The sequence below is a fragment of the Schistocerca gregaria genome, chromosome 3 (assembly GCF_023897955.1).
Source record: "Schistocerca gregaria isolate iqSchGreg1 chromosome 3, iqSchGreg1.2, whole genome shotgun sequence".
NCBI lineage: Eukaryota > Metazoa > Arthropoda > Insecta > Orthoptera > Acrididae > Schistocerca > Schistocerca gregaria.
This window is the reverse complement of record NC_064922.1, coordinates 906,692,072-906,714,449: the sequence shown is the minus strand read 5'-3', so window position 1 is coordinate 906,714,449 and position 22,378 is coordinate 906,692,072. Positions and strand designations below refer to the sequence as shown.

Sequence of the window (22,378 nt, the reverse complement as noted above, 5' to 3'; positions counted from 1 at the left end):
AAAGTCAATATGATGATGAAAATGATGCAACAAAACATTAAAAGTAAGATTCTACATTTAAGCCAATCATTTGAAAACAATAATAAACAGTCTACTTGATAAAGATTTAAAAAAGCATATGGTACATGATTAGAGTCACATTGACAATCTTCTGCACATCAGTATTGCACGTCAACTACTGCACTACGGGAACACTTTGGACCATACCCTGAATGTTTATACAGGTTAAAGAAAAGTCCAACAAATAGGTGTGCATGTGGCGACGCTGGTACACCAGACCATACTGAATAAAAGTGTCCACTCTACAAAGATTTTTGGACTCAAATAACTGACATGGGTACAATAAGTAAAAAATTGATAGACAAGGACAACTGGCATCTGATGGAACGAGGTAGCACAAAAGATACCTAGCAGAGAACTGAAAAAATATTTACAGTCTAAGAAAAAACCAACTATAAATCATAACGCTGAAGTGAAGACTGTGAGTGAGTGAATGCTGAAGTGAAGACTGTGAGTGAGTGAATGAACATCACCATGGATTCACTGACCCAAGAATTAATTTTTACATAGAGGGCAAACAGAAGCAGTGTCTATGTAACGAACAATGTAGGAACTACGGAGGAATGAACAGGAACCTGCAAGTGTTCAATATGGGGCTTACAGAAAGAGTAGGCAGCGGGAGGGTGGTGCAGTTGATCCATTAGGTTCCACTAGCAGACTCCACTGGGGCTGCGGGTGACAGCACAAACTCATTTGTGGCTAGGTTGATATGCAATGGATTTGGGACTGTTTGGGTTTCCTGGAATTCCGATTCTAGAGATTACAATGCTACCCCCAGCAATCATGGACTCATTCGCACACAAGTAAGTACAGGTAGCATGGGTCAAGAATGTATGGGTGCTGATAATCTCAATGTTGCAAATCTCTAAACCACACAGATACAGAATTCCAGAAAAGGTGCTTCCTGAACAAAATATCTTCTGCAATCCTAATGTTTCCCATGTGGTTAAGATTATGAAATGCCACTAGGCCATCCGTTGTCGTGGTAGTGTAGATGATCAACAAATGTAGTATCCCAGGTTAGGGGTTTTGGTGTTTTTACTTTTCATTTAACATTTTATACATTTTCTATTTCCTTTATAAATAATTTTACCAGCTACTGAAAATGTTTAAATCATAAATCTTGAAGCGAATGTTAATAAAAGTTAAACACAACTTTCTGTAGCTACAGAAAATACAACTCGCATTAGATTCCGGGAGGTTGGTGTCAAAATTGTACACAATAACAAATAAATAAATCCAGACTCATCCTATGAAGTTTCACTCCAAGATACTCTTTCTGCAGAGGGAAAGAGTCTGGGAACATAAAACATTCAAAGGATGGCATAAAATCAAGCATATTTTTCATACTCTGCCCTACACTACATTATTTTCATGAAAGTGGCATCGTAAAAAATTTGAAGGGGTGAAGAATCATTGGTTTATCTCTTATTCAACCAAGAATTTGTCTAGAGCTAAGAGGCGAAGAATCACTGATTTACCTCGTATTCAACTAAGAACATGTCTAGACTTAACTCTGAGAGTTACTTCTGTGTGTGTGTGTGTGTGTGTGTGTGTGTGTGTGTGTGTGTGTGTGTGTGTGTGTGTGTGTGTGCCCTCAGTGCAACTGTGCGAAAGGATCTGAACCTCTTGCGAGAATATAGGAAAAATTTAGTAAATAAGGTAAGTAGATAGGAAAGCCACTTCATAGCGCGTGATAAGTTGAGAATTTGCGTTGGATGGAGAGCATGCTCAGATAGCCAAAGGGGTTAACGTGACCACGTGCTTAAAGCAGGAAATCCAGGTTCGAGTCCTGGTGCAGCATGAATTTTCAACCTTTGCCACCAAATTATTTCAATGTCTAATTGCGGCTGATGTCAGTACCTCCCTTGAAATACTGGTGTTTACAGCCACTGTTTTTATCAAAAACAATGGTATCTGTTGTGTCGGACATTTCCAACAACACAGAAACAGCACATATATAGTAAAACAGTTACATCTACTTAAAAATAATGAGAAGTGAAACATAAAAAGTTACAGCCACTAATGCATATACAGTTTTAGACCATTACGTTTATGATGTGACTTACCATGAAATTCTGCTGTATAGGAGCCCATGTGTACATAGTTGGAATAGGGGTAACAGCATTTATAATCTTGACAGGACTATTTTGCACTTCTCCATCACAGCAAACTACTTCTGCTTTTTTCATACAGTTTGCATGAGGTGGTGCTTCAGCCAAAACAACCCATATGGCTTTGCTTTCTTGCCAGCGTTTCTGTTCAGCGATAAGTATATCTAAATAGTAAAGAACTTTAATTTGGTCATTATTGTACACAATCACATAACATATAGAAACAGAGTACAAATTTTCCCTACAAATTCCCAGCTTTACAAATTATTTGATAGCAGATCAGTATGTTATCAAATACTGGACACTTGCTGTAATCCCTTTGTAGTTATATTTGTATTTAACACCCATATAGCCATGATACTGACACTTGATTTGTCAAGATCATTTCAAAACATACAAGATTTACAAAGTAATTATGATAAACATCATACATAGAAACCTGAATACAAAATATGAATGAAATTAAGAATAACAATGGGCATTTTTTAAACCTCAAACATATGAAATAAAATCTCAAGTTATTATGCTGGTTCAAGACTCAGCAACTTCAGTCAGTTCCATTACTTCACCACACTGCAACACTTCACCCATGCCACCATAAGGCCATTTAATTGAAGAAATTTTATTGTAGAGGCCATATCTTTGACCATAACAGCAACATAATATCACTCATCAATTTCACTGTGTGATACGTAACTATAACAAACAAACCAAATTTGCAGTACCGCCTGTAGAATTTGACTCTTAACTTAGTTATGTTGTGTTACATGATGTCATGTTTGCGAAGCATATTTGGAATGCATCATGTTTGATGGAATTTTGTCACCTATGATAGTGCTCTCTAGGTCAGAATGTTTATGTTTGTGAGTTGTATGTAAGTGATGTTAGTGAGGCATTGGACTTACTTTTACTATGTGCTCTGGAAGTTCGTTTTTGTTGGCTTGTCAAGTGAGTTATTTCATCATCATTAGTTTCTGGCTATTAATTTGTTTTCAGTTTTGAAACTGTTAGTTCACCATGTTGTTAATTGTTGCAAATTTATTTGTTATTTAGGACTACTAAACATTGCAATTCCGCCTGTCTGCTTTGACCCATAACTTCCTCAAGATGGCAAGGGTGCACTACATGGTGACCAAAATGCCGCTCATTACACTCACAAGCAATCATAAATAACACATGAAATAATTAACACCAGCAATAAAGTGAAGCTAATAGGTCAACTGTGGGAAGTAGACGGTTCTGGATGGGAAGAAACTAAACAAACGACAAGAATATCAACACCATTCAAAAGTTCTTAACATTCAACACAACCAAAAAATGAAAACCATTGGTCTTACATAGTCAGCTAAAAACAAAGTCCTCAACATCAGAAAAACCCATTTTCACAAATTTTACTTTACCTATATAGCTCAAACTAAGCTCTCAATACTAGGAACCGAAACAGTATCAAAAGCCTGATACTGTACATTTCAGTTGACCTGCTATCTCGAAGCTTGCAGTATCAAAAGCGAACACACATCCAAATTGTTATCAAATCCATTATAGGGACCTTTACTTACAATATCTACGCACAGTAAAAAAAAAACTAAAACTCACATATCTAATATTTGAAATGTAACAAAATCATCCGCAACCAGTCTAAATAACTGTTAGAACTTGCATAGGTACAACATGGTCAAAGCATGGTGCTACTACCTTTGGATGACCTGAAAATTATCAGCAGGCTTATAAAACAGAACAAAAAGGATAGCAAATGTGTATGTGTGTGTGTGTGTGTGTGTGTGTGTGTGTGTGTGTGTGTGTGTGTGTGAGAGAGAGAGAGAGAGAGAGAGAGAGAGAGAGAGAGAGAGAGAGAGAGAGAGAACTGTGTTTTTTAAGGAGGGAAACAACAAACAGCAGAATTCAAAAATAATCTCACTGAAACGACAACTGTATTATCATAGTATAGAAAAATTGCAAATAAATTCACACATGTAGCTGAAAATCTTGTACAGCGAAATTCACAGCCCTATAATGAATTAGTCCACATACAGGCAAAATCCAAAACAGCTCTCTACATCCTGCTAATGAGAAATCACATTAAAGGATGGTTCCTTGGTATCTAGTACATTATTACCATCGGCTGCAGCAGCTGTCGCTTATATGTGCGCCCACTGGCCTATACATTTTTCTACTAGTCACTAAGTGCACCTATTGACAATCCATTGCAGTGTTTGATCAACTGTTTCATAAACTAGTTTATGATATGACTTCAGATTAGTGGACCCTCCATGTGATCATCAGCATCACTGTTCAATAGTCATCTATCAATAACCAAGTCAATAATTTAACTGTTCCACAGTTTTAATTGCTCTGATTTATCTATAAGTTTCTGTTACTTCCAATAAATTTTGCTATCGCATTTCAAGGTGTTATGAGTTACAGCCTTTACAATCCTATGTTGAATAAACTGCCATATTACTCTGAAGTTGACAAGATCGTTTATTTTCATTTATCTATTCTTGCTCTGCTCCTCCTTTTTCTTCCTGATGGCTTTTTGTGGTATCATTACCTGTTTTGCAGTCTTCTTAAAGTGCCTTATTTTCACTTAACATAAGATGTGGTTGGCTGTCTATTCTTTTCTCTTCTGACATGTTTGAAAAACTAGGTGGTCTAATACTTTGGCTATGAGTGTCTCCTGAAGCTGTTTTCAAAGTTACAGTGGTACCTGGAATGTGTTGTTTTTATACCTGCAATCCTATCACCGGGTGTGACAAAGTACTTCAAGAGGATGAAAATCCACTTAAATGAATACAACACACTAACTGTTTCCTCCAAGTAATTGCATATATTGTAGGCCCTGAAGGGTGAACTACATCTACATCCATACTCCGCAAGCCACCTGATGGTGTGTGGCGGAGGGTACCCTAAGTACCTCTATCGGTTCTCCCTTCTATTCCAGTCTCGTATTGTACGTGGAAAGAAGGATTGTCGGTATGCTTCTGTGTGGGCTCTAATCTCTCTGATTTTATCCTCATGGTCTCTTCGTGAGATATACGTAGGAGGGAGCAATATACTGCTTGACTCTTTGGTGAAGGTATGTTCTCGAAACTTTAAGAAAAGCCCGTACCGAGCTACTGAGCGTCTCTCCTGCAGAGTCTTCCACTGGAGTTCATCTATCATCTCCGTAACGCTTTCACGATTACTAAATGATCCTGTAACGAAGCGCGCTGCTCTCCGTTGGATCTTCTCTATCTCTTCTATCAACCCTATCTGGTGCAGATTCCCACACTGCTGAGCAGTATTCAAGCAGTGGGCGAACAAGCGTACTGTAACCTACTTCCTTTGTTGTCGGATTGCATTTCCTTAGGATTCTTCCAATGAATCTCAGTCTGGCATCTGGTTTACCGACGATCAACTTTATATGATCATTCCAGCCAGGCGCGCTGCCAAGATTGCGTCAGCCACCTTTGTGGCGTGACATGCTGTTGCCTCCTTGAGCCCCCCAGTTCTAGATATACGCTTGTGCGGTTCTCAGCTACTTGGAAAAGAATTCACCAACATGAAAGTAAGTAGTTATAGAATGTAAAAATGTTTGATTATAGCAGTGATTCTCCAACGGAAATTAATCAGAACTATTCTATGGAAATTACTTTAACCTAAACGCCGAACAAAAACTTTTAAATAAAATTTATACACACCAACCACCTCACTCTATACCACATACACCAGTGTCCTCACTGTGAACAAAACAGTTGGTGTTTAGTAGTATCCTGTTTACTGTGGATGTACACTGCAGAGCTCAGTTAAATATAGCTGCTATTTCTCTTGTGCACCTACAAATTCTTGTCTTTTGCCAATGAAGACACATCAATTTCTAGTTGACCAAAACACATAGTATTCCTCTGTTTACATACCGTTCATCTGTTTTCGGTTCTGATTCCAAGCAACTTTAACTTCATCTGCACGTTTGAAACGTTTCATCTGACGCAATCTCATGTACTCCGATTTCACACGTTTCTTCCATTCTGCTGAAATCTTCACTTTGGACATGGTCTGTGGAAGAAAAAGTATCATTACAACATTGTCAACATATACAAATTGCCATATCTACAGACAACTTATTTGTCCCTATGGTTAACAACATACAGCAACCCTGTCTTATTAATATGACACCTGAGTTACCTTCCAACATAAGGATTTTGAAAAACAGAAAATGGAACGAGTAAATCAAAACAGTGGCAATTTCTGTCGTACCATTTAAGTAAAGGCATATATTGAAAGACATTTACTGATTTACAATTTTCAACGAGTTGCTCGATAACACCACACATGCTATGGAAAACTTATTCTACGTTTTCTCCATCTGTGAACGCTGGTACTTTAACAACATGACATTTTGCCACAGCATTCACAATATCTGTGCTAAAATTGGATTGGGCGAGCTTTACAAAAGAGACTGGAGCAAATCTCTACTGTAACGCAAACAAAACTACTGAAGGATAGTGTCAGTATTCAAATAACTATTAGGCTTCGTATGCATCATTGTCTTAACCTGAAGACGGGCGGCACTAAATCGTCGAGTTTGGTGCAGCTTTTCGTAGCTTGAGCTACTAACCAATACCTTACTTGTCTTCGTATGTGAAATGCTATTTTTTATTTAGTGCGACTGGAAACGATGAGGAAGAAAGATATATTCCAAATTCAAACTGTTGACTTACTTTCTTTGGCTATTAACACGGCTACATAAAATTTAAACAAATAACTGTCACTGGATATTGACAAACATTTTAACCTATGTCACAAACATTAGAATACCCCTCACACAAGCACAACATTCCATTGGCGGGTTTCTCAGACGTTGCAAATCGTTGGTATCGAATCGTTCCGTTTTTGGCAGTAATCTCTACTTGCTATAAATGTTATCTATGATAGATCAGAATGAGAATGCACGTAGATCTTCAGCTGAACGAAAACTAGACAAACAAAAAATAAAGTACGAAACTTTTTTTAAAAGCGTATTTTGTGACTGACGGTGACGTCAAACTCTTACATGCCTTCAAGAATATATTCGCGAAAAACCGAAGGCGCTGAAGTTGAGACCGCTGTTCAAGAGGAGGAGGAGGATCCTGGTGTTTAACGTCCCGTCGACAACTAGGTCATTAGAGACGGAGCGCAAGCTCGGGTGAGGGAAGGATGGGGAAGGAAATCGGCCGTGCCCTTTCAAAGGAACCATCCCGGCATTTGCCTGTAGCGATTTAGGGAAATCACGAGACCGTTGTTCAAGAATGGAGATAAGACAGACGTTAAGAATTATAGACCAATCTCTTTGTTAACAGGTTTCTCTAAAATGTTAGAAAAAGTTCTACTAAAGTCTGACATTTCAAAGAAAAATGATATTTTCTACGTCATAATATGCTTTTCAGAAATGTCAGTATACACGAACTGCAGTAAACTGTGTATTAACTTCTTTGCCATTTCTGTATGGTAAGTACATCATGAGTTTGGACATATCATGTTTTAATGAAATGCTGTACATATTCTATAACAATCAAAAGTAATAATAACGATGATGATAATAATAATAATAGTTATTTATTTAGTTTTGGTCCTATGACATCTTATAAAGATATAGGACAGGTCAATAAATGACACAGAAAGTTAAAATTTACACACACACAGATATATATATATATATATATATATATATATATATATATATATATATGGTGATTCAGAAATGCATGTAAATATTTTAAGGGTGTATTTGTGAGGTAAATATAAGACAAAAATGTTCTATAAATGTTTTTCCTTAAACGTTTAATTCCAGAGCAGAGTTCTCGTTAAAATACGAAAGTCATGTCCGTATCAAAACGACGTCAGTGCAAGCAGCAGGATGCCATATTCTGGTACGTAATGCACATACGTATCTCCCAACAGTTGATTCGAAACTGCATGAATAGTGTTTGTTTGTGTTTGCAATTGCTGTTTACTCCTACTGTACAGAAGATGGCGCTGATGTTGTTGGTAACGGAAACGTACTTCCTGTCGTTCATTAATCGTCGGAAGGCTACAGGTTTCGTGCACATGATGTACTCAAACAGTGAGTATGCTGATATGCACCTTGTGTATGGTGCAGCAGATGGAAACGCACTTGCAGCAAGACGAAGGTACAGTGAGCTGTTTCCAAGATGACGGTTACCAAGTCATCAGACGTTTGTATCTGTGGACAGACGTATGCAGGAGTATGGCATTCGTCCTGGGCCACATTCAGGTCGACCACTTGAGCATGCAGTGAACGTCGAGGAACATGTTTTGGACCTGGTAGACCAAGATCCAGCCATCAGTACGAGACAAATTAGTGCAGCTGTACGACTTCCACAATCTACTGTATGGCGGCGGCTTCGGAGACAACAGTTGCATCCATTTCACCTGCACAAAGTGCACGAATTGACACCTGCAGATTATCCTCGCCGTCAGCAATTCTGCCAGTGGTTACAAGAGCGTCATTTGAATGATCCAATGTTCATTCGGCGGATATTATTCACAGATGAGGCCATGTTTACTCGTGCGGGTGTAATCAATTCGCATAATATGCACCAGTGGGCTGTCGAGAATCCTGGCGCGAGAATTGAGCGTGGATATCAACATCAATTCTCCATAAACATTTGGTGTGGTATTGTGGGGAATGACTTACTCGGACCTCATGTTCTACCTCCAAGGCTGACTGAGCACGCTTACCGCGAATTTTTGGAGGGGTAATTGCCTGGATTGTTACAGGATGTCCCTCTTGCAACACGAGCCACCTTGTGGTTTATGCACGATGGTGCTCCTGCCCGTTACAGCCGCAACATAAGGGCGTACCTCAATGATGCGTATCCACATCGATGGATAGGTCGCGGAGGACCAATTGCTTGGCCAGCCAGATCACCTGACCTGAACCCTTTAGACTTTTATTTATGGGGTCGACTAAAGACATTGGTGTATTCTTCTGCAGTACCGAACAGAGAAGTGCCACAACAAAGAATTGAAGGTGGTTGTGAAATTATTCGTGGAGAGTTGGACGGACTGTGTAATGTGCAGAGATCATTGCGGCGACGAGCACGGGTCTGTCTGCAAGTTCAGGGACAGCATTTTGAACATGCATTGCATTAAGATTTGTGCAAATACAGTACAGTACAGGCTGTAAATTCTTCACGTATTTTCCTTAGTTATTTTGCATTGATTTAGTTCAATCAACAGGAACTAAAGTAATACAGTATTCGCGAGGAATTGTTGCAGTTTGTTACGTCACGTTTATTTACCAGTTTGCGTTTTTAGTCCAAATGCACTGTAATTAAACTGTGAACTCTTGGAAGTAAATACTTTACATTGTATTGAATGTATTATCATGTTTTGTTTATAACTCTGTAATAAGCCAAGTATAGCAAAAATTGTATAGAACATTTTTGTCTTATGTTTACCTCACAAATACACCCTTAAAATATTTACATGCATTTTTGAATCACCCTGTATATACACAATGCTGTGGACTACAAATATCTAAATTAATACAACATTACATGTACAGCTAGTACACTTTAATAAATAAATAATTGCCATAAATTGTTTATTAATTGAAAGCACTCTGTCTTCAGGCCACGAGTGGCCTACCGGGACCATCTGACCGCAGTGTCATCCTCAGTAGAGGATGTGGATAGGAATGGCATGGGGTCAGCACACCGCTCTCCCGGTCGTAAGATGGTATTCTTGACTGAAGTGCCTACTATTGAGTCGAGTAGCTCCTCAATTGGCATCACAAGGCTGAGTGCATCCCGAAAAATGGCAACAGTGCATGGTGGCCTGGATGGTCACCTATACAAGTGCCAACCACGCCTGACAGTGCTTAACTTCTAATCTAATCTAAACCTCACGGGAACTGGTGTATCCACTGCGGCAAGGCCGTTGCCCTATTTATTAATTCAACATTTTAAAATTCTGTTTTATTCTGAGTGGTATTCATTTACAGAGTAGAAACTCTGGTCCATCAGAACTGATTTCCTCTTGTTTTATTTTTTTATTTTTTTTTATTTTTTACAAGTTGTCTTCCTTTACCAACTTGATGTTGTTAGGAAGGTGGTTATACTATTGTGTGCCTCTATGAAGGACGGTCTTCTGGTAGGCTGATGTTCTGGCATATGAATGTTATTACCATTTCTTGTTGTGTAATTGCACACATAGCTGTTCAGCTGATAGGCATTGGAAGTTCTTAAATATTCTCTTACAAAGACTATTGTTTCAAATATATAGGCATGAAAGGTTCAGTATCTTTAGAGTAACAAAAAGTGAGCGGCATGAACCTTGCCTCTTTATGTTGCAGATGATTCTGATAGCCCATTTCTGCGTTTTGAAAACAGATTGACTACAGGATGCATTCCCCCAAAATATTATTCCATAACGGATTGCTGACTGGAAATGTGTGTGATATTCCTGTATTACTATTTCTCCATTATAACTTTTGCTGAGTATCCATACAATGTAACAAATTGATGATATCTTGGTTGCAAGAGCTTTAATATGTGTATTCCACTTGAGATCACTTTGCAGATATATTCCTAAAAACTTAATATCATCGACTTATTTTACAATGTTGTTGTTTATTTTCAATGCATGTTCATTTTGTTGTTTATGGTGGGATATTTGAAAGTTCATGGCCACCGTTTCCCCAGTGTTAATTATAAATTTTTTTCAAACCACTGTGTTAGCTCCAGCAATGATGCATGTGTAGTTACTTGAAGCTCCTTTTGGTCTGGCCCTGTAATCAAAATACTGGCGTCATTTGCAAATAAAGATTTCTGTTTGGCATGGATAGTGTCATTCAGGTCATCAATATACAAAAGAAAGAGAATAGGACCTAATGTTGATCCTTGTGGCACACCATATTTGATAGTACTTTTTCTGATGTGTATGTTGTTCTTCTTGAAATGTTTCCAGTTATTGTGTCTTGTTTGATAACAACTTTTTGTTGCTGGCCAGTAAGATATGATCTAATCCATTCATTTGGAATACCTCTAATTCCCTTTCTTTCCAACTTACATAGTATGATACCATGGTCTAAAATGGCAAATGCTTTGGATAAGTCCAAGAATATTCCAGTAGCCAATTCCTTTTCATCTACAGATTTTAGAATGGAGTGAAAATATTCATAGACTGCTGTGGTTGTGGATCTAGATTGCCTGAAGCCATGCTGATGATTTGACTGCAATGAGTTTTTGTTAACAAATTCTAGTAACCAATTATAAAAGGGCTTCTCAAAGATAATTAAGAAGCCACTAAGCTGTGCTACAGGTCTGTAATTGTTAACATTGTCTGTGGCTCCCTTTTCGTGCAAGGGGGGTTACTTTTGCTATCTTTAGAAGATTTGGAAAGGTATTTGTGGAAAAGGAGTGATTAACAATATGCTTCAGAGGTTCAAAAATATGATATCAATGTTGAATGATTCATTACACATGTACAAAACTGGTTACAGTTCTTAATATACAGTAATGCATACTTCTGAATATGCCAGTGATTAAGAAAATTATTAGATTACAAATAAAATCAGTTGCTTAACTCTGTTTACATATTTTTTCGAAACACCTCTTGTTCGGCATGTAAGTATGGTATTCTTCTAGTGTGTAAAAGGGATGGTATTCTTCTAATGTGTAACACGAATTTCTTTAGCTGAAATTTAAGCTTCATTTTGGGAAGGATCATAACTACACTGGGCAATGCATTGGCTGATTTTAAATCTGCATGATGTGGGCCCTTTTCATAGAGTTCTGTGGCTGCTGATGGTAAATTTTTCTATATTTCTAGTATTGTGCTGATGCAAATCATCACAAATGTTGATCTGCAGTCTTTTAACAAGTAATATGGCTTTTATAATGTACATGTTTACTACAATCAGCACACCAATTTTGGAAGCAAGCCATGTCATGATTCCTGATATTTTGCTCCACAGCTGGTTGTTACAGATCTTTTTAAAGTAACAGTAGCTTATTTAGATTCGCTTTCGTTGTTACTCCCCAGAGTTCTATTCCATAAATCAGATGAGAGGAAAATAACGTATGGAATGCAGTCTATAGGACAACAGAGTCTTTGTAGAACCTACTAATCATATTAATGGTAAATACATTCTTAGACAACTTACATGCTATTATGTCAACATGTGTGTTCCACTTTAGATTACTTTGAATTGTTAGACTAAAGAATTTTACAGTAAACCTTTTTTTACTAATTCATTAGCAACATGTAGATTAATTTCATCGTTAAAACTACCGTTGTTAAATCTCATGAAACTTATTTCACCAGTACTTACATTCAAGTGGCTTTCCAATGATCCCTTTTTATACACAACGCACGTATCATCCACATAGAGAACCACTTTGGAACTGTGAGTGCAGTCTTTTATGTTATTTATGTAAATCAAAAACAGAAGATGACCTAATATTGAGCCCTGTGGCGCTACGTATTTTATTTTATTGATTTGGATTTGTGAACACCACTTTCAGTTTTAAGCTGCACAAACTGTTTTCAGTTAACTATGCAAGACTTTATTAGGTCATAAGCTGTGCCTCTGATGCCAATATTTCATAGCACAACTAATAGGGTAGTAACATTCACACAGTCAAAAGCTTTCTCAAGATCTCGGTATATACCTGCAACATGTTGCTTCTTCTCAACGCCACTTATTACCTCTTCAATTAACTGAGCAGCTGCTGTGCTAGTTCATTCACATTTTAAGAATCCATTTTGATTTTCAAACATTAGATTGCGCATTTTGAGAAAGGTTATAAATATCTTATATATGACTTTTTCAACTATTTTGGGAAAGATGGAAATACTGACATTGGTCTCAAGTTTTCAATTTTGTATTAGTCACCTTTTTTCAAAATCGGTGTTACCTGGGCTAGTTTTAGTCAATCTGATTCTATTGTATTATTTACTGCTATAGACAGAGGTACAGAGACATTTTGTCTACACACTTTTAACCCTTTGACTGCTGTTGACGAGTTTGCTCGTCATGCTGCCTGCTGCTCCTTGGCTAATGACGAGATTAGTCGCAGCCGCTTATCTCCTCAGCGCTGCAGTTCCTTCTCTAAATTCTCGCACAAACGAAAAAAATGGCTCACATCGAAATAAGTGTGAAAGGAATAGATAAGCAAGTGGAATCACTCAACAGAGGAAAGTCCACTCGACCTGACGGAATACCAATTCGATTCTACACAGAGTACGTGAAAGAACTTGCCCCCCTTCTAACAGCCGTGTACTGCAAGTCTCTAGAGGAACGGAAGGTTCCAAATTATTGGAAAAGAGCACAGGTAGTCCCAGTCTTCAAGAAGGGTCGTCGAGCAGATGCGCAAAACTATAGACCTATATCTCTGACGTCGATCTGTTGTAGAATTTTAGAACATGTTATTTGCTCGAGTATCATGTCGTGTTTGGAAACCCATAATCTACTCTGTAGGAATCAACATGGATTCTGGAAACAGCGATCGTGTGAGACCAAACTCGCTTTATTTGTTCATGAGACCCAGAAAATATTAAATACAGGCTCCCAGGTAGATGCTATTTTCCTAGACTTCCGGAAAGCGTTCGATACAGTTCCGCACTGTCGCCTGATAAACAAAGTAAGAGCCTATGGAATATCAGACCAGCTGTGTGGCTGGATTGAAGAGATTTTAGCAAACAGAACACAGCATGTTGTTATCAATGAAGAGACGTCTACAGACGTTAAAGTAACCTCTGGCGTGCCACAGGGGAGTGTATGGGACCATTGCTTTTCACAATATATATAAATGACCTAGTAGATAGTGTCGGAAGTTCATGTGACTTTTCGCGGATGATGCTGTAGTATAAAGAGAAGTTGCAACATTACAAAATTGTAGCGAAATGCAGGATGATCTGCAGCGGATAGGCACTTGGTGTACGGAGTGGCAACTGACCCTTAACATAGACAAATTTAATGTATTGCGAATACATAGAAAGAAGGATCCTTTATTGTATGATTATATGATAATGGAACAAACACTGGTAGCAGTTACTTCTGTAAAATATCTGGGAGTACGCGTGCGGAACGATTTGAAGTGGAGTGATCATATAAAATTAATTGTTGGTAAGGTGGGTACCAGGTTGAGATTCATTGGGAGAGTCCTTAGAAAATGTAGTCCATCAACAAAGGAGGTGGCTTACAAAACACTCGTTCAATCTATACTTGAGTATTGCTCATCAGTGTGGGATCCGTACCAGATCGGGTTGACGGAGGAGATAGAGAGATTCCAAAAAAGAGCGGCGCGTTTCGTCACAGGGTTTTTTGGTAACCGTAATAGCGTTACAGAGATGTTTAACAAACTCAAGTGGCAGACTCTGGAAGAGAGGCGCTCTGCATCGCGGTGTAGCTTGCTCGCCAGGTTTCGAGAGGGTGCGTTTCTTGATGAGGTATCGAATATATTACTTACCCCTACTTATATCTCCCGAGCAGATCACGAATGTAAAATTAGAGAGATTCGAGCGCGCACGGAGGCTTTCAGACAGTCGTACTTCCCGCGAACCATACGCGACTGGAACAGAAAAGGGAGGTAATGACAGTGGCAGGTAAAGTGCCCTCCGCCACACACCGTTGGGTGGCTTGCGGATTATGAATGTAGATGTAGATGTAGATGTAGATAAGTCACACCCATTTGCTGGCCCCTGAGTGCTGATTACGAGTTAGACGCGCCACTACCTGAGAACTGATGACGAGATAAGTCGCATGGTAGAATTCCCGCCCTGCATCTCAGTAGCCTTTCGCAGTTCTGGCAACTAGCTTGTCATACAATTATTTGTCTGTTTTGAGCCTAGGCTTTCCACCACAGTTCACTGTTCATTGGAATTAACATCAGTGTTCTTCACATTCTGTATAAAAAAAAAGGCAAGATGTCATGGTTGCTCTGAGGAAGAAATCATGGAGATTCTTACAAGGAGCGACAGTGAGGCTGAACTACTCGATTTTGATGAAAGTGATATCTCTTCCACAGAATCAGAAAGCTGTAGTCGTAAACCGTCCATGTCAGCAGGGGTGTCAGTGAAGTCCCATGTTTCAACAACAGCTGTTAGTTGTTCTGAATCTGAAGAATCAGAAAGTGATAGTGAAACGCCTACGAAGAATGAATGTCTTAGCGATAAGTTTGTCTGGAAAGAAAATGATTTTCAGACAGTTAATCACGCATTTGATGATACATTATGGGGACATGTGTGTCAAACAGCGAATGAGCCAAGTATTCTGTCAATTTTCATATTATTTTTCATAGAAGAATTGATTAACTATGTCGCTGAGGAAACGAATCGATTTTATTTATTCAACAAGGAGACTGATTTAGAATCAGTGCATTCACGAATATCAAAGTGGAAAGATACTGAAAATGAAGAAACGTATTGTTTCATAGCTGTTTGCCTTCTGATGTCTCCAAGAAAAAACTGAAAATTAGTGAATACTAGACCAGAGATGTTCTCCTAAATACTCCAATTTTTAGTGAACTTATGTCGAGAGACTGCTTTTTGTTACTTATGAGAAAGTTACATTTCAGTGACAACTTTTCCAATACTGGAGGAGTAGGAGATTTAGTGTTTAACGTCTTGTTCACAACGAGGTCATTAGAGACGGAGTGCAAGCTCGGGATAGGGAAGGATGGGGAAGGAAATCGGCCATGCCCTTTCAAAGGATCCATCCCGGCATTTGCCTGAAGCGATTAGGGAAATCATGGAAAACCTAAATTAGGATGGCTGGAGACAGGAGGAGACAGATTATTCAAAATTAGGAACATCGTCGATAAAGTTCATACATATTTCCATTGTGCATTTAATCCACATCAGAAACTCTGCACTGATGAAAGTTTTTAATTATTTAAAGGATGCTTGTCTTTCAGACGGCGTAGATTCGGAATAAAAACATCTGTGTTATGTGACTGTAAGATGACTATATCTTAGTTTTCATTGTTTATACAAGGACATCAACAGAAACTGAGCTCAACAATTTGGAGAAAAGTGGTGACGTCATGGCTACACTTATCAAGCCCTATCTAATGTGGGCATACCCTCTACCTTGATGATTGGTACTCAAGCCCAGACTAATTTTTCTGGCTTCACAGTCATGGGAAGAATGCATGTGATACTGTCCATAAGAATACATGCAACATGCCTAAACTTCAGAAGAAAGTGAAATGAGGACATTTCAGTTTATGTTTATGAATACAGCGCTTGCTCTAAAGAGGTGTGACCAAAGGGAAGTGCAGACATTGATCACATGTTGCATCACAGAAACTGTTGACATGAGAAGACTAACAGGAATACTGAGGAATATTGGAGAGAAAATTAAGAAACCAAAAGCATTGTAAATTATAACATGAATATGGGAGCAGCTGATCATTCTAATATGCTGCTTAGGTCTGTCAGATGTGTATGCAAAACAATGAAGTGGTATAAGAAGTTCTTTTTTCACATTCTCGTTCTGTGCATTTTAAATGCTCATGTCCTATTTGCGTCACTAATGCGTTGTAAAAAGTCGACATCAAAGCGAAGAAAAGCTGGCAGGGGAAGGTGTTCTGATGATAATCCTCTAAGGTTTGGAGAAAGGCGTTTTCCAAACATTATAACAAGTGAGCATCCCAAGAAAGGAATGCTAAAATGCAGGTGCATTGTCCACTGGAAATGGAAAGTGCTTCGAGAAAGCAGGTACGCGTATAAAACTTGCAAGGTGTCGTACCCTGTTCTAAAAATCACCACACAAAAACGAATTACTAATCGCAGAATGGGGACCAATACAACAATGATAAGAGAAAATCAATAAAAAGTAAAAAAATTAATATATATATATATATATATATATATATATATATATATATATATATATATATATATATATTTAGCTTCGCCAGTGTATGCCCAAACCCAGATCAAAAAGAAGGATGGAAAATATATTCACAAAGTGTAAAAGGAACTCCTAAATTTACAGTTCTTGACTTTTAATTTCCCTATAGGTGAATTTAGTGTACTAACAAAAAGTCAGAGACTTCACAGTTTTCAAATATTAGAAAATCTGTTGTGTACCCACATGCAACAGTTAAAAGTATAGCATGCGAAAAAATAACTGTGCAGACAATGAATCATTTCTGGCGATTACAAATTATAACAGCATAGGTTACCACCTGCAAAGGATGGCTGCATCTTTGCCTGGATGGATCACTTTACACAGTGTACCTACAACAGGTAATGAATCTGACTGCGAATGACTAAGGACTCGGTTTGTTATATTCTCAGAAACAAACAGTAGACCATATGAAATTTCCGAACATGACACAAAACGAATTTATCGAAGTGAAGTAAAATTGTTCTTATGATTGCTCACAGAAAATTCCAATGTTGTAGTGTGACATGAAAGATGATCTGTATGTCGCTTTCTCCTGTAAACGACCTAATGCGACGTTTTGAAAAACAAAAACAATGTACAGTAATCTATGGTTTTGAGTTAGTACCATGAGAAACCCATAGAGAAACGCAGATGTTATAAACAGGTTGTTGTTGTTGTTGTGTTCTTCAGTCCTGAGACTGGTTAGATGCAGCTCTCCATGCTCCTCTATTCTGTGCAAGCATCTTCATCTCCCAGTACCTACTGCAACCTACATCCTTCTGAATCTGCTTAATGTATTCATCTCTTGGTCTCCCTCTACGATTTTTACCCTCCATGCTGCCCTCCAGTACCAAATTGGTGATCCCTTGAAGCCTCAGAACATGTCCTACCAACCGATCCCTTCTTCTGGTCAAGTTGTGCCACAAACTACTCTTCTCCCCAATTCTATACAATACCTCCTCATCAGTAATGTGATCTACCCATCTAATCTTCAGCATTCTTCTGTAGCACCACATTTCGAAAGCTTCTATTCTCTTCTTGTCTAAACTATTTATCGTCCATGTTTCACTTCCATACATGGCTACACTCTATACAAATACTTTCAGAAACGACTTCCTGACACTTAAATCTATACTCGATGTTAACAAATTTCTCTTCTTCAGAAACGCTTTCGTTGCCATTGACAGTATACATTTTATATCCTCTCTACTTCGACCATCATCAGTTATTTTGCTCCCCAAATAGCAAAAATCCTTTACTACTTTAAGTGCATCATTTCCTAATCCAATTCCCCCAGTATCACCCGACTTAATTCGACTACATTCCATTATCCTTGTTTTGTTTTTGTTGATGTTCATCTTATACCCTCCTTTCAAGACACTGTCCATTCCATTCAACTGCTCTTCCAAGTCCTTTGCTGTCTCTGACAGAATTACAATGCCATCGGCGAACCTCAAAGTTTCTATTTCTTCTCCATTGATTTTAATTTCTATGCCGCATTTTTCTTTTGTTTCCTTTACTGATTGCTCAATATACAGATTGAATAACATCGGGGATAGGCTATAACTCTGTCTCACTCTCTTCCCAACCACTGCTTCCCTTTCATGTCCCTCAACTCTTATAACTGCCATCTGGTTTCTATACAAATTATAAATAGCCTTTCGCTCCCTGTATTTTACCTCTGCCACCTTTAGAATTTGAAAGAGAGCATTCCAGTCAACATTGTCAAAAGCTTTCTCTAAGTCTACAAATGCTAGAAATGTAGGTTTGCCTTTCCTTAATATTTCTTCTAAGATAAGTCGTAGGATCAGTATTGCCTCATATGTTCCTATACTTCTACGGAATACAAACTGATCTTCCCCGAGGTCGGCTTCTACCAGTTTTACCATTCGTCTGTGAAGAATTCGCGTTAGTATTTTGCAGCTGTGACTTATTAAACTGATAGATCGGTAATTTTCACATCTGTCAACCCCCTCTTTCTTTGGGATTGGAATTATTGGTTGTTGTTTTTGGGGAAGGAGACCAGATAGCGAGGTCATCGGTCTCACCGGATTAGGGAAGGGTGGGGAAGGAAGTCGGCCGTGCCCTTTGATAGGAACCATCCCGGAAAACCTAAATCAGGATGGCCGAATGCGAGTCCAGTGTCTAACCACTGTGCCAACTCGTTCGGTGATTGGAATTATTATATTCTTCTTGAAGTCTGAGGGAATTTCGCCTGTCTCATACATCTTGCTCACCAGATGGTAGAGTTTTTTCAGGACTGGCTCTCCCAAGGCTGTCAGTAGTTCTAATGGAATGTTGTCTACTCCCAGGGTCTTGTTTCGACTCAGGCCTCTCAGTGCTCTGTCAAACTCTTCACGCAGTATCACATCTCCCATTTCTTCACGCAGCATCACATCTCCCATTTCATCTTCATCTACATCCTCTTCCATTTCCATAATATTGTACTCAAGAACATCGCCCCTGTACCGACCCTCGATATACTCCTTCCACCTTTCTGCTTTCCCTTCTTTGCTTAGAACTGGGTTTCCATCTGAGCTCTTGATATTCATGCAAGTGGTTCTCTTTTCTCCAAAGGTCTCTTTAATTTTCCTGTGGACAGTATCTATCCTACCCCTCGTGAAATAAGCCTCTACATCCATAAATTTGTCCTCTAGCCATCCCTGCTTAGCCATTTTGCACTTCCTGTCGATCTCAGATTTGAGACGTTTGTATTCCTTTTTGCCTGCTTCACTTACAGCATTTTTGTATTTTCTCCTTTCATCAGTTAAATTCAGTATCTCTTCTGTTACCCAAGGGTTTCTACTAGCCCTCGTCTTTTTACCTACTTGATCCTGTGCTGCCTTCACTATTTCATTCCTCAAAGCTATCCATTCTTCTTCTACTGTATTTCTTTCCCCCATTCCAGTCAATTGCTCCCTTATGCTCTCCCTGAAACACTGTATGACCTCTGGTTCTTTCAGTTTATCCAGGTTCCATCTCCTTAAATTCCTATCTTTTTGCAGTTTCTTCAGTTTTAATCTGCAGTTCATAACCAATAGTTTGTGGTCAGAGTCCACATCTGCCCCTGGAAATGTCTTACAATTTAAAATCTGGTTCCTAAATCTCTGTCTTACCCTTATATAATCTATCTGAAACCTTTTAGTATCTCCAGGGTTCTTCCACGTATACATCCTTCTTTTATGATTCTTGAACCAAGTGTTAGCTATGATTAAGTTGTGCTCTGTGCAAAACTCTACCAGGCCGCTGCCTCTTGCATTTCTTAGCCGCAATCCATATTCACCTACTATGTTTCCTTATCTTCCTTTTCGTACTGTCGAATTCCAGTCACCCATGACTATTAAATTTTCGTCTCCCTTCACTACCTGAATAATTTCTTTTATCTCATCATAGATTTCATCAATTTCTTCATCATCTGCAGAGCTAGTTGTCATACAAACTTGTACTACTGTAGTAGGCATGGGCTTCGTGTCTGTCTTGGCCACAATAATGTGTTCACTATGCTGTTTGTAGTAGCTTACATGCACTCCTATTCTTTTATTTATTATTAAACTTACTCCTGCATTACCCCTATATCTAACTTTAACTTATCCATTTCCATTTTTGTATTTTCTAACCCACCTGCCCAATTAAGGGATCTGACATTCCATGCTCCGATCCGAAGAACATCAGTTTTCTTTCTTCTGATAACGATGTCCTCTTGAGTAGTCCCCACCCGGAGATCCGAATGGGGGACTATTTTACCTCCGGAATATTTTACCCAAGAGGACGCCATCATCATTTAACCATACAGTAAAGCTGCATGACCTCGGGAAAAAGTACAGCTGTAGTTTCCCCTTGCTTTCAGCTGTTCGCAGTACAAGCACAGCAAGGCCATTTTCGTTTGTGTTACAAGGCCAGATCAGTCAATCATCCAGACTGTTTCCCCTGCAACTACTGTAAAGGCTGCTGCCCCTCTTCAGGAACCACAGATTTGTCTGGCCTCTCAACAGATACCCCTCCATTGTGGTTGCACCTACAGTACAGCTATCTGCATCGTTGGGCGTTGCAATTCTCCCCACCAACGACAACGTCCATGGTTCATGGTGGGGGGGAGTATAAATGGGTATGCAAGAAAAAATAGTAAACTATTGAGGTAAATCTAACAAATCACATCGCTTTCAGCATATTGTGTAAAGAAACTAGGCACAAGAAATAATTCTTAATGATGGAAAATAGTTTTGATGATTCAGTTTGATTCTGCAGTAGTTCATCTCAGAGAAACTATGTAGTGAGAGTATTTACTCTGTATCAGCTATGAGAAGGCACAGTGCTTCACCTAGAGTCATAGTCACTTCAGGAATATTCAGCAGATGGGGCAGCACAGGCCGCACCAGCTACAGTGGAAACATGAGGAGCAGGCGCTCAGTGCAGTTAACTGGATGACGCCACAGGCTGCAGTGCCTCAGCGCTCCAAGCAGACGGTGCACCTTCAGCTTCCAAAGGGTTAATATATTAATATTGAGGCCATCGTGCCCTTCAGAACTGGAAGATTTTCAAGAGCTAATGATGCACATTATTTCTTTGCAATTTGTGGGGGGGCTAGATATATGCTATGCTTAGATGTAGTGACTTTAAAATTATACTGCAGGTTATTATGTTTGTCATTGACAGGTTCCCCTGCTGAAGAAAACCACTCATTGAAAATATTTGCAATTTCATTTTTTGTTTTCACGACTATCCCACTGTGATCAATAATAATGCCCATGCAGTATTTGTCTCTGCCTATTCGAAAACTGTTTATCACTCCCATGTATCAGTAGTAACATTGTGTGAAATCTGAAGTTCTTTGCAACATAGTTGCTGCTGGCCTGTATCAACAAATCTTTATAGCATTCTTGATAAATTCTGGAGGCTTCCTTTAGCTTGAGATTTTGTCTATTATTCAAATTGCAATATGGAGTTATTTTATTTTTTCCTTTGCTTCAATGACATCACTATTTATCCAGATACTTTCGTTTACTTTTTTGTGTTTAGCTTTTGTAGTCACAACTGGATATATGGCATTTAAAAAGTAATAGAAATCAGCTGCAAGGTTATCACATGAAAAACTTTATGTTAGTCCTGTTGGTTGATTTTGGAATAACCATACTGGGAGGCATTTCTGTTAGTTGATTTTGGAATAACCATGCTGGGAAGCAGCCCAACAGCTAACACAAAGAATATGAATTGGCATGAAATTTTCATAATGAGAGATAATTACTACTTGCAGTACTGAAATTAAGGCATGAACCCTTGTTGTAAGTAAATTGGTGCCATCAACAGTCTTCCTCACAGTGTA

The 22,378-nt window shown here is 38.7% G+C and overlaps 1 protein-coding gene across 4 annotated transcripts in view; it reads right to left on the bottom strand.

Moving 5' to 3' along the window:
• The window catches only part of LOC126355235 (histone-lysine N-methyltransferase E(z)), a 90,446-nt gene extending 83,144 nt beyond the window's left edge, over nt 1-7,302 (bottom strand). Inside the window, exons 1-3 of one of the 4 annotated variants that reach the window (XM_050005512.1) lie at nt 7,211-7,302; nt 6,071-6,209; nt 2,130-2,338 (exon numbers count right to left, since the gene is read on the bottom strand). In XM_050005512.1, the coding sequence (XP_049861469.1) occupies nt 2,130-2,338; nt 6,071-6,206 (345 nt within the window). In that variant the 5' untranslated portion in view covers nt 6,207-6,209; nt 7,211-7,302. Of the gene's footprint in view, nt 1-2,129; nt 2,339-6,070; nt 6,210-6,708; nt 6,799-6,874; nt 7,044-7,210 lie in introns of those variants that run through there. The other 3 variants (XM_050005511.1, XM_050005514.1, XM_050005515.1) reach the window with 3 other exon arrangements.
• Between the last annotated feature and the right edge of the window lie 15,076 nt (nt 7,303-22,378).